The 11230-nt window shown below is 52.9% G+C and overlaps 2 protein-coding genes across 2 annotated transcripts in view; both read right to left on the bottom strand.

Moving 5' to 3' along the window:
• The window catches only part of NAGLU (N-acetylglucosaminidase, alpha), a 6845-nt gene extending 6534 nt beyond the window's left edge, over window positions 1-311 (bottom strand). The window contains exon 1 of the mRNA XM_008571917.1: window positions 306-311. Coding sequence (XP_008570139.1) covers window positions 306-311 — 6 coding nt within the window. The remainder of the gene's footprint in view (window positions 1-305) is intronic.
• A 5604-nt stretch (window positions 312-5915) lies between these two features.
• The window catches only part of ATP6V0A1 (ATPase, H+ transporting, lysosomal V0 subunit a1), a 60182-nt gene continuing 54867 nt past the window's right edge, over window positions 5916-11230 (bottom strand). Inside the window, exon 22 of the mRNA XM_008571873.1 lies at window positions 5916-7534. Within this exon, the coding sequence (XP_008570095.1) occupies window positions 7441-7534 (94 nt within the window). The 3' untranslated portion in view covers window positions 5916-7440. The remainder of the gene's footprint in view (window positions 7535-11230) is intronic.

The following is an 11230-nucleotide window of genomic DNA, read 5'->3' as shown; positions in this document are numbered from 1 at the left end:
CTCGGGCGGGACGGCCCGCGCCCAATCGGCGGCGGGCCTCGGGCCACGTGGACCTGAAGGCAGTGCACGGACCGGCGCCGGGAGACTCGGCTTCCGGGTGCACTGTGGAACGCGGGCGTCTCCTGACTGCACGCGGTCGGCGAGCGCGTGACCCCCGCCACATCGAACGTCCTGGGCCGGATGGGACCCGCTGCCCTTCGCAAAGCGCCTTCACGTGCAACGCGCTGTCACATGCAAATCACTTCCCTTCCACCCATCCAACCACCCAATAAATATTTACTTGGAGTTTGTTTTGTACCAGGTACCGCCATGGCCGCTGGGCTACTGGGGGAGACTTACAAACCAGACACTCATAAAAAGATGGACATAGTGGTTGTGATGCTGCCAAGTGCAAAGGCTTCCAAAAGGAAGTGACATTTAATCTGAAACTCCAGGATCAACAACAGCAGTTGGCTAGGAGAAGAGAAGGGATGAGCCTTCCAGGCAGAGGAGATGCGTAGATGAAGTCTTGCCTCCCTCCTCCTCCGTCCCCACCCCCACCCCCAAGGTACAAAGTTTGGCAGATTTGAGGAACTGAAAGGTCAGGAGGTTGGACGGATGGGAGCGTGAGCGGAGGCTGACTGGAGCAGGGCCTGGTGGGCATGTTAAGGTTTCTCCATGGGACCCTCAGAGGGCAGCAGCCGCAGAACAGCAGTTTTCATTTTTCAGATTGGACAATCGAGGGCCAGAGAGAGGTGACTTGAGCCACATCAATAACCGGTAGGAAGGCAGCTCTGGGACTAGAACCCTGAACGCCCAACTCCCAGAGCAGGGTTCTGGCCACTATTGCCCAAGTAATGCAATTTCTCAGGCTGCCTCTCTGGGCAGGGAGGGGCTGAGTGGGGCTGTGTGGGGGCAGGGAGTGGTGGGCTCTTTAAAAAGACTGGTCTTTCTAAAAGGATCTTGAGTCCTTTTGGAGGCAGGTGTGCATTTTTCCAGATTGCCAGGTCTGAGCGAAGGAGTTTAGGGACAGGGAAGGGGTTGGAAGGGGGTTGCCTAGTCTGAATAATCCAGGCCTTGGACTTAAAGAGAATGTGGGAGGTTGCTGAGCTTGCCCACTCCTCTGCCCCCTGCCCCAGCTGCAGACATGAGCTGCAATGTCCTCACCCTTGTTTCCTGCTCAGCAAGCAGCCTGTGCAGGAGGTGTGGCCCTTGCTTCCACCTTCTTTCCAGTGTCAGAAGGTTCTCAGCCTTTCCCAGGGAACAGCTCCAAGCCTGGCCCAGAGGGATGTGCCCCACCCCTCTCCACCCCCTGGAGTACCCCAAGTACCCTTTCCCCTGTTCCCCATCCGGACACCCGTTGACTCCAGGTGAGATTTGTTAGGCTCTCCCCCTCCAGGACTTGTCTATTTTTACCAGTATTTCTGGGTCTTAGGGAACACATGGGTCAGAGGATTGGGCTGCAGGTCCACCATCAGAGTCAGGGTGCCTCTTTGTGGGGTCTGGATTCATCCAGAGTGGTAAGGGGTTGCTGGCAGGGGCAGCAGATCAGAGACACCACCTAGGGGAGTTGGTAACATTTCCAAAGCATGGGCCCATGGATGCCAGGGCAGGAGCTTCACCAGTTAACTTCCTGCACATCACAATGTCTCTTTTCTCATCTTCCCCACCTGGCTGGGAATGCTTCAAGGTCAGTAGGGGGCTGGTTGAATAAATTAACATACACCTATAGGATGAAACATCAAGCATTTGACAAAAAAATAATAAGTAAGATGTATGTGTTGGTGCTGATTTGGAATGCTCTGCAAACTATTAAAAAAAAAAAAAGTCTGGGGCCAGCCCTGTGGCGCACTGGATAGTGCGCCGCTTGGGAGTGCGGCAGCGCTCCCGCCCGAGGGTTCGGATCCCACATACAGACCGGTTCCCGCTCACTGGCTGAGCGAGGCGCGGGAGCAACACCGAGGGTTGCAATCCCGTTGCCGGTCCCCGGTCCGGTACGGGGGCAACACTGAGGGTTGCGATCTGTTGCTGGACACGGAAAAAGACAAAAAAAAAAAAAAAGTCAAACCAGTGAGTATAGTCCACTATCATTTGTGTGATTTAAGAAAAAAAAGGCTCAGTAAACAGTGGTTGCCCAGGCGAGGTACTGGAACACTGGGAGTGGGAGGAAGACTTATAATAGAGCCTCGTACTGTTTGATCCTTTCACAATGGGACACTACTTTTCTTTCTTTTCTTTTTTAAAAAAAATGACCAGTAAAGGAATCTTAACCTGTGGCCTTGGTGTTGTCAGCACCACGCTCTCCCAAGTGAGCTGCGGGCTGGCCCCGACACATTACTTTTCAATTAATGTCTGTGAACCAAGTTGGCTGGGCTCTCTGCTTGTTCTCCACCTCATCTCGTCTTTTGCTCCTGGCCAGCCTACCCTCTGCCCATGCACCCCAGAATCCCCTGGGGATTGCTTTTCCCTCTCTGCCCTGCCAGTCCCATTGCCTATCACAAGCCCACCTCGGATCCTACCACACCTTGCCTGAGGAGGAACGAGTCCTGCCCTGTCTGGCCAGCAGGAAGCAGACCACACACACCTAGGACATGCCCTGGGTGGGCTGGGGAGCTGAGGAGGCAGGTGGGTCACTCCTTGATCTGAAGGGTCAAGGCTGCCAGCAGGCTTTGAGCTCCAAAGCCCCTTCTTCCAAGGGCTCCTTGGGCAGAAAGAAGTATAGTCCCACCCAATAAAGATGGTGACGGAATTGTTCCCTGTCATCCCCAAGCTGAGCAGGCCCAAGGTCACCCTCTCCTACACTGGTTCTAAGGACCTCAAGATGAAGGGCATTCCCTGGACAAGAGCACAGCTCACTGGGCAAATGTCTGGGGTCCAGGGATTCCACAAGGGGATCAGGGTAAAGGGCATGTCCCTTAAAAACAGAAGCAATGAGGGCTGGCCCATGGCTCACTCGGGAGAGTGTGGTGCTGCTAACACCAAGGCCATGGGTTCGGATCCTATATAGGGATGGCCGGTTCGCTCACTGGCTGAGCGTGGTGCTGACAACACCAAGCCAAGGGTTAAGATCCCCTTATCGGTCATCTTAAAAAAAAACAAAAACAAAAAAACCAGAAGCAATGGATCCATCCTGTTCCCCACCCCTACCCTAGGGCTCTGGGACTTCCCACACACTCCACTGCTCCGTTCCCGCTCAGCCCATCTTTGGCTGGCTGGACTAGAAGCAACCCAAGGCCACTAGATTCTGAGAACTCAGCTCAGCCACGGACCCACTCACTGGTCCTGCTTCCTCCCCAGCTCCTGTCAGTCAAAGGAGGAATTTCTTCCCAAGGAAGCCCTAGGCTTCTCCCCACTCCTTTTTTATTGAGATTATATACCGTAAAGTTTACCAATTTATTTATTTATTTATTTATTTATTTATTTATTTATTTAAAAGATGACCGGTAAGGGGAAACCCTTGGCCTGGTGTTGTCAGCACCACGCTCAGCCAGTGAGCAAACCGGCCATCCCTATATAGGATCCGAACCCGGGGCCTTGGTGTTATAAGCACCGCACTCTACCGAGTGAGCCACGGGCCGGCCCAAGTTTACCAATTTAAAGTGTACAATTCAATGGTTTTTAGTATATTCAAAGAATTATGCAACTACTACCATAGTCTAACTTTACGTTTTCATCATCCCAAAAAGAAACCCCATTCTTACCAGCAGTCTCTTCATTTTTACCTTCTTCCCCAGCCCCATCCAGAAGCCAGTCCTAGGCAACCTCCAATCTACCTTCTGCCTCGATAGATTTGCCTGTCTTGGACATTTCACATAAATGGGATCATATAATACGCAGACTTCTATGTTTGGCTTCTTTCACTTAGAAAAAGTTTTTGAGATCCATTCGTGTTGCAGCACCCATCAAGACTTCATTCCTGGGCCAGCCCGTGGCTCACTTGGGAGAGCGTGGTGCTGACAACACCAAGTCAGGGTTCGGATCCCCTTACCAAACAAACAACAAACCAAGGCTTCATTCCTTTTGGCTACAGAACATCGATTGTACGGACATACCACCTTCTTTTTATTCGTCCATTCATCAGCTGGTGGACATTTGGGCTGTTTATTTTGGGGCTATATAAATAACGCCGCTGTGAACATTTGCTGTGTGCACGGTTCTGTGTGCACGTTCTCATTTTTCTTGGGGAGATACCTAGATGTGGAGTTACTGGGTCTCCTGTTAATTTTATGTTTAACACTTTGAGGAACTGCCAGACTGCTTTCCAAAGAGCTGCACCGTTTTCTATTCCCAACAGCAGTGAATGGGGCTTCCAGTTTCTCCTCACCAACACTTGTAATTGCCTTTTTTATTTTTACTTATTTGTAATTTTTTTGGCAGCTGGCCAGTCCGGAGAATTGAACTCTTGACCTTGGTGTAGAACACAGTATTATAGGCCTTTTTAGAGGGTGTGATGTGGTACCTCGTTGTGGTTTTGACGTGCATTTCCATGACGAGTAATGATGTTGAGCATCTTTTCATGGGTTTATTGACCATTCATGTTGTTTATCTGGAGAAATGCCTATTCAAATCCTTTGCCCATTTTTAAAATTGAGTTTTCTTTTTTATTGAGTTGTAAGAGTTATTTATATATTCTAAATATAAGTCCCTTATCAGATATGTGATTTATAAATATTTTCTCCTAGGTGAGGGTTGTCTTTTCAGTTTCTTGATTGTGATGTTTGAAGCACAAAAGTTTTTAATTTTGCTGAAGTCCAACTTATCTATATATTTTTATCTTCTATCATTTATGCTTTGAGTGTCACACCTGAAAATCATTGCCTAACCCAAGGTCATGAAGATGTACTCCTGTGATTCCCCCTAAGTTTTACAGTTTTTGCTCTCACATTTAGGTCTATGATCCACTTTGAGTTAATTTTTGTACACGGTGTGGGGTGGCATTCATATTTGCAAAGGAGTATATGGACAGCCAGTTGTACCAGCACCATTTGTTGAAAAGATGGTTCTTTCCTCAATGAATTATCTTGACCCCTTTGTCAAAAATCAATTGGCCATAAATGTTAGGATTTATTCCTGGACTCTCAATTCTATTCCACTGATTCTAAATATCTATTCTTATTAGACCTCCCTTTCTGAGTCAATGACGGAGCAGAGGCTAAAAGAGCTCATTGAGCAGAACTTCCACTCAAGACCTCTTATCTGAGCAGCCAGGTGGGGTGGAGCATCTCAGGGCCTACTTCAGGGGCAGGTGCTGAGGAGAGAGGGTTTTAGGCTGGGGTGGAATAAGGATCATCAAAGGAACAGGGTGTTCCTGCCCCTCCTCACCTCTCCTGCAGCAGCAGTTGTCAGCCCCTGCCCTGGAGGCCCCTGCAGGGAGGGATGAGGGGGAAGGCACTGAGGAAGAATGTGTGCCTCACAGGGCAGTGAGGAGGGGAGAGGGCGCCCCCCACCCGCCAAGCCCGCCTCCCTGGATGCCCGCGGCCTGCTGACCTCAGCACCTCCCATTCTCCAGCTGCCCTGAAGAACTTACACCAAGGCCAAGGGCATCAGGGCTCAAATAGCCAGGCCCTGAGTCCTGGAGAGCACACTTGAAGAGGGAGGAGGGAGGGCCGATGCCCAGCCCCCTTCCCCAGGCTATCTGAATGTGCAGGGAGGGAGGGAGAGGTGAACACGGCCCCCAGTCCCCTCCCCACCATGGACAGCGTCTACAAAGCTGCCTCGGCTCATGGGAACGGGAAGGCGCCTGGGAGACTTGAGATAAGGTGAGAATTTCACAAACTAACTGCCTGGCCAAGGCCACTGCAGCTACGGCCTTTGATCAGAAAGAAAAGCAGAAATGCTGAAGGAGAGAGGTGGAGGGTGTGGGGTACCAGATGGGGTCCAGAGGACCAAGCCCAGGGCGACACAGGGCTGTGGGCAGAGACAGGCAGCCTCCCTGGTAGAGTCAAACACACTTTATTCAGTACAGGAATGTCTGAACAGAAGGGCCTTGGGCAGGGTTCCCTGACAGAGAACTCTGCATCTAACCCCACTGTAAACAGAGCAAAGATCATCACATAAACCAGGGGACGAGAGAGGAGGGGTCTACACAAGGTCTGGGTCAGGTCGCAGAGGGCCAGCACACAGTGAAGCTGGGGCAGGGCGGCCCACGCCCAAGGCTGGCCCAGCTGCTCACTCCCCCCAGCTCGGGGGAGGGCATGGGCCCAGGCAATTCAGGAGCTTATCTCTACCACTGAAGGTGGCGGGGAAGAATTTAGCTACAGCATCCAGGGCTGCTGCGCCAACACATGATTAGAAAGAAGGCCCTAAGATCCACAACCCAGTCCAGGGTGACAGGGAGGGGTCTCTGGGCAGGGCTGCGTGGCTCTCATACCCACATGCATCCGCAGCCCTGCCGGTCGCCTCCAGCAAACCCTACATGACGCTGACCCTCCATGCCCAGGATACCGCTCCCGAGACTTGGGGTCAGTGTGGAAGTGGGGAGAGGGTACTGGTGGGTAGAGTGAGGCAGGTCTGCAGGCAGAACCAGCCTTGACAACGACAGCCTGCACTCAAGACATGATTGCGGTGGGGAAGGGCTCAAGGTCTCCACCAGGAACGAGCATCAGTCTGAAGCCTCCACTGGACAGCATGTTTGTGGAAGGGGCCCTGCAGCCTGGGAAGTAGCCAACCAAGGGAGGGAAGCCCAGCGTGCTGCCAGCCAGCCAAGACCTCTGTCCCAGGGCATGCACCATGTTGTGCTGGTGCAGACAGGGAGGGAGGAAGAGAGGGTGGGAGTGTAGGGTGGGGGTTAGGAAGGTGGTGTTTGGTATTCTGGGACCCTTGGGGGCAACAGGGAGAAGCCAGTTATGATGGCCCAGATGAGTCCAGCTGAATTCCTGATTCACAAACAATGGAGGGGGGTGAGCAAACGACAAAAGTACCATCTTCCTGCGCCCGCCCCTCCTAGCCCAAGAGTGGGCATGTTGAAGAGCATCCCTTTCTGGGACAGAACCTGTAGGCTCCTCTCCAGCCTTCCCCCCAGCCAGCAACTCCAGTGGCAGGGGTGCGGGCTCAAAGGCTAGGTGTGGATAGCACAGGTGCCACTCCCACCCACCCTGAGCTTGGAAGCCCAAAGGCCCCCCGGCTCCCTGTGGATGCACAGACTGCTTCACCACCAGGGGACAGAGAAGGGCTATGTGGCTGGATGGAGGTCAGGAGGGAAGGCTGGTGCCCAGAGGTGTGAGTGACAGCCAGAGCCCAGCTTCTGTCTAGAAAATCACCACACTACACACAAAGCTGGGGGTGCCGGGAGACCCACAGAGGCTGGTTCTATCTAAGTACTCACAGACAGCTAGGGGAGGGTGGCACGGTGACACAAATGCCCTGGTGCCCGGGGAGCACAACCAACAGGCAAAAGGAGCACAGCCGATCCCTGTGGAGAGCAGCAGGGAGGGTGGCCTGGGGCACGCAGCCCAGCAGGGCTCACTCCTCGAACTTCCCTTCTCGAATGTGCTCGAAGGAGAAGGGTAGGAACTTGAAACCCGTCCCGCTGTAGAATTTATTCTGGAACTCGACCCTGGAGAAAGAGAAGAGGGTCATCATTCCATTGAATCCTTTGGAAGCTTTTTGAGACTTCACAGTTGGGCCAGAAAGATGCCCCGTGCCCACCTTCCCTGAGAAAGCCGGTTCTCGGCCTGCTCCCCACAGCATGCAAGCTCCCGCTTCTGCAGCCCGGGACTGCCCTCCGCAAGAGCTCTGCATACGGATGACCGGTTTGCCCTCAGTCCCTGCTCTTGCTTTGCCCTGCTGGGCAGAGTGTGTTCCCACAAAAGTCTTTGTAGAAAGCCATGTACATAAAAGTTAAGTTAGCGCGAGTCTCTAATGACAACGAAGGTAGGAAGAACAGTCCCTCAGTCGCCACCTCCTGACGGGCTCACACAGCCCAGCTCTAGAGGAAGCCTCCTTGAGGGACCCTGGGCCAACACCACCGTTTCCTGGTTTGTTTCTTCTCCTGGGGGGAGGGAGCAGCAGGGAGGCTGGGGAATGAATGTTGGAGGCTTTCAATTTACAGGAGGAAATTCCAGGAAAGGGGGGAAGTTAAGAAGAGAAGTCTTCTCAAATCAGTGGCAAAAATATTCTCCAATCACAAAAGCATCTGAGAAAGAATTATTCTCTTGGGGACTAAAAGGAAAAACAAACCCCTCCCAGGCAATTAAGCAGCTAACGTGATGGTCTCCTTGGGGCCCATTTGCACTCGGAGGGGGCAGGAAGGCTTTGCTCCCGTAAGCAGAGCGAGGATGCTGGCTGGGCTTCCTCCTGCAAACTCCCTGGATAACTGCCCAGCAACCAAACCACCACCAAATATGGGCAGAAAAATGCATGATTCAGAGGATAAAAAGCCAAGGAGAGCCGTCCTGAGGAATAGTTTCCATGCAGTGCTGTGTGACCCTCAGGACACCGTAGCCCCAGCAAGAGCAGGTGGGGTGGGGGCAGTGGCAGGCTCCAGGTGACTGGGTGAAGGCTCCAAGAACCCTCTGGTTCCCTGGCCCAGCCTTCAGCTTCAGCCAGGGCTTCTGCCCTCCAAGCCAACAAGGCAGGAGGAGTCGGAGAACGGGGCTGGGAGGTGGCGGGGGCTGATGCTGGGAAGACTCTGCCAGTGGCAAAGGAAGGTCCTCACACAACCCTGCAGCCCTGGCTTGCTGGCCGAGGACACTGAGTGGCACGCCGCCAGCTCCACCCTTGGGAGAAGAGTGAAGCAGGATTTTCTGTGTGGGAGCAAGAGCAGACTGCTTTCTCCCCCCTCTTCCCCACATTCTGCAGGGGCTGGGCCAAGGTCCCAAAGCCTCCCAGGCCCTGGAAGCTTCCCATGAGTGCCTGGGCCAAGCCCCCCAGGGAAAAGTGGGCCCAGGAGAGGGAGCACGATGGAAATTCAAACGGAAGTTAGTCACAGGGGTTCTGTAAGAGCAATTCCAGAAAAGGACCTGGGTTCACCCACATCCCAACACCCCCAAAAATTCCTTCTATGAGTTGTAGCCATCGAGGCTGCCTCTGGGGGAGTGGTAGTGACTGGGGTAGGTCCCTGCTTCTCACCCACTTCTGTTAGGTCAGAATTTTTCATGTTGGGCAGGCTGTATTCACATATGGCAGGTGTATTTCTGACCAACTGAAAATAGATTTATATGCCCCCTTTTCTTTCAACAATATATAGCCAGATAGTGGACAAGTCACCTTAGGTCCCAGCCTATGGCTTAGGGGAGAATGTCAGCCCTGGTGACGTGTGCTACCCCCCAATCCCAGTGAGGCATCCAGAACTCGGACACCGGCTGGCTCATCACACAAGGCTAATTCCTAAACTGGATGAATGGAGAAGTTTGGTTTTTGATGCCCCTGGGCATCCCTCTGCTTGCCTCATCTGCCCACGGTGCCCAGTGGGAAGGAAGAGGGACACATGCCTGGGAGGGGGGCACATAAATTCTGCTGTGTGAGCAGACCCCTCTGACACAGCATCCAATACCACTCCTCCCACCAGCTGTTGCTTGAGTTTAGAGACTTAATTAAGGTGGTCACAACCAGGGACATCTTGGGTCTATCCCAGAGTCAGCCTGATGTCCCCACCTTCCCTCACTCCTACCTCCCAGCACAGAGCCGGAAAGCAATTTCCCTGTCAGCCTCCACCTCTCTACCCCTCAGCCGGGGAAACATGTGCTTCCTGAGATAGTGCGAGCACGAAGTTCTCTGCTGGGTGAGGAGGGCCCGCTGGCCGCCCTACAAGTTCTTCCTTCTCTACGCCGCTCCACTGCTCTGCTCTGGGAGCCCCCAGGGCCTAGCCATGCCCTAAGCCACCAAAATGCACCTCTAGAATTCAACAGTTGTGAGGAGAGCCGTAGGAAGTCAGATGGGTTTCTCTGTCACCCCCGTCCAGCTCTGACACTTGGGAAAGGCCACCTGGTGACCCAAAAGGATTAACTATGAGACCAAAGGAGATCACTCCTGCCATGCAACGGGAAACCTTGTTTCCTTGGGTGGGAGAAGAGGGAAGGAGTTCTGGGGCCTGTTCCCCTTCCTGGTGGGGGTGTGACGGAGGGACGGCTGTTCTGGAAGGAATTCTGGACTGAGCTGCTTCTCTGGCTCTTTCTGCCAGTCTCTGAGCACTTCAAGGCGTGGAACACACATCTGTCTGATGGCCCACATGTCAGACAATGATGTCAGCCTGGAACTATACTTCAGGGGTTCTTACCTCTCCTGGGGAGCCATTCTCTAACTACTCCCTGTTGTCACGCTGTGGCAACACTGCATTCCTCACAACAAATTGGTCCCCAATTCTGACCCTTTAACCGTCAACCAACCTGTGAGTGTGCAAGTGTGCACATCTATGCATACGTGACACCTGCTAGATAAGAAGAGATCAGGTTCCTTCCAAGGCAGGCTATGGGGCAACGGCCTTTCTGTATAAATGTAACGTCCACAGTTACAGCTACAATCACGTCCCTGCCTTATGCCTTAGCTGTGAGAAAGAAAAGATGTCCAATTACGGTAGGCAGGAAAGGCAAGTGCACTTCATGGTAAGTGGGAAGAAGAGAGGGGGAGAACTCAGAAGGAGACAGAATTAGACTAGTACATTAACCTGCTCACTGTTTTCAAATATGCCTCCCACCTTCCTATGACCCTACGTCAATCTCAGACTAGTAGTTTACATGCTACCAATCAAACGTTTTTCTTCTCGTCCCCACTGAGAGACCCAGAACTTGCATAAGGGGGCAGCCCTGCAATCAGGAAACACCAGGGATTAAGTGAGAGGAATGAAGGTGCCCAGGTCGGATACCAGGAAAAATAGCAGCAATATCCCCCTGGCCATTTTCAGCAGGACCAGCTGTTCCCACCCCTGCAGGACGAGCACGACTCAGAACTCCTCCCGCAGTCCTGGACAGCTGGGAAGACCCAAGAATTGTTGACGCACATCCACATTCGGCCAGGAGGGGGCGCCCACGCACCAATTTCATTTACTCCTTTAGCGTTGGGGAGACGCCCCGAACACGCCGCGGCTGCCATCCCTTCAAGGACTGGATACTGGAAGTTGCACAAAGGAAGATCTGCACTGTTTTTGCTCTTCTACCCAACACTTCTTTGCCAAAATAAAGAACAACACGTATGGCGAACCTGTTCCTTGCAAACTACACCTGAGGGGCATTCAGATGGTATCATGGGCCTCTGTTTGGGGTCTCCCCCTTTCTAAGCAGGATAAAAGCAGTTTCTTTATGGGGGACCCGAACCA

Source organism: Galeopterus variegatus, unplaced genomic scaffold (assembly GCF_000696425.1).
Source record: "Galeopterus variegatus unplaced genomic scaffold, G_variegatus-3.0.2 Scaffold733, whole genome shotgun sequence".
NCBI classification, from domain to species: domain Eukaryota; kingdom Metazoa; phylum Chordata; class Mammalia; order Dermoptera; family Cynocephalidae; genus Galeopterus; species Galeopterus variegatus.
This window is presented reverse-complemented; position numbering and strand designations above follow the sequence as displayed.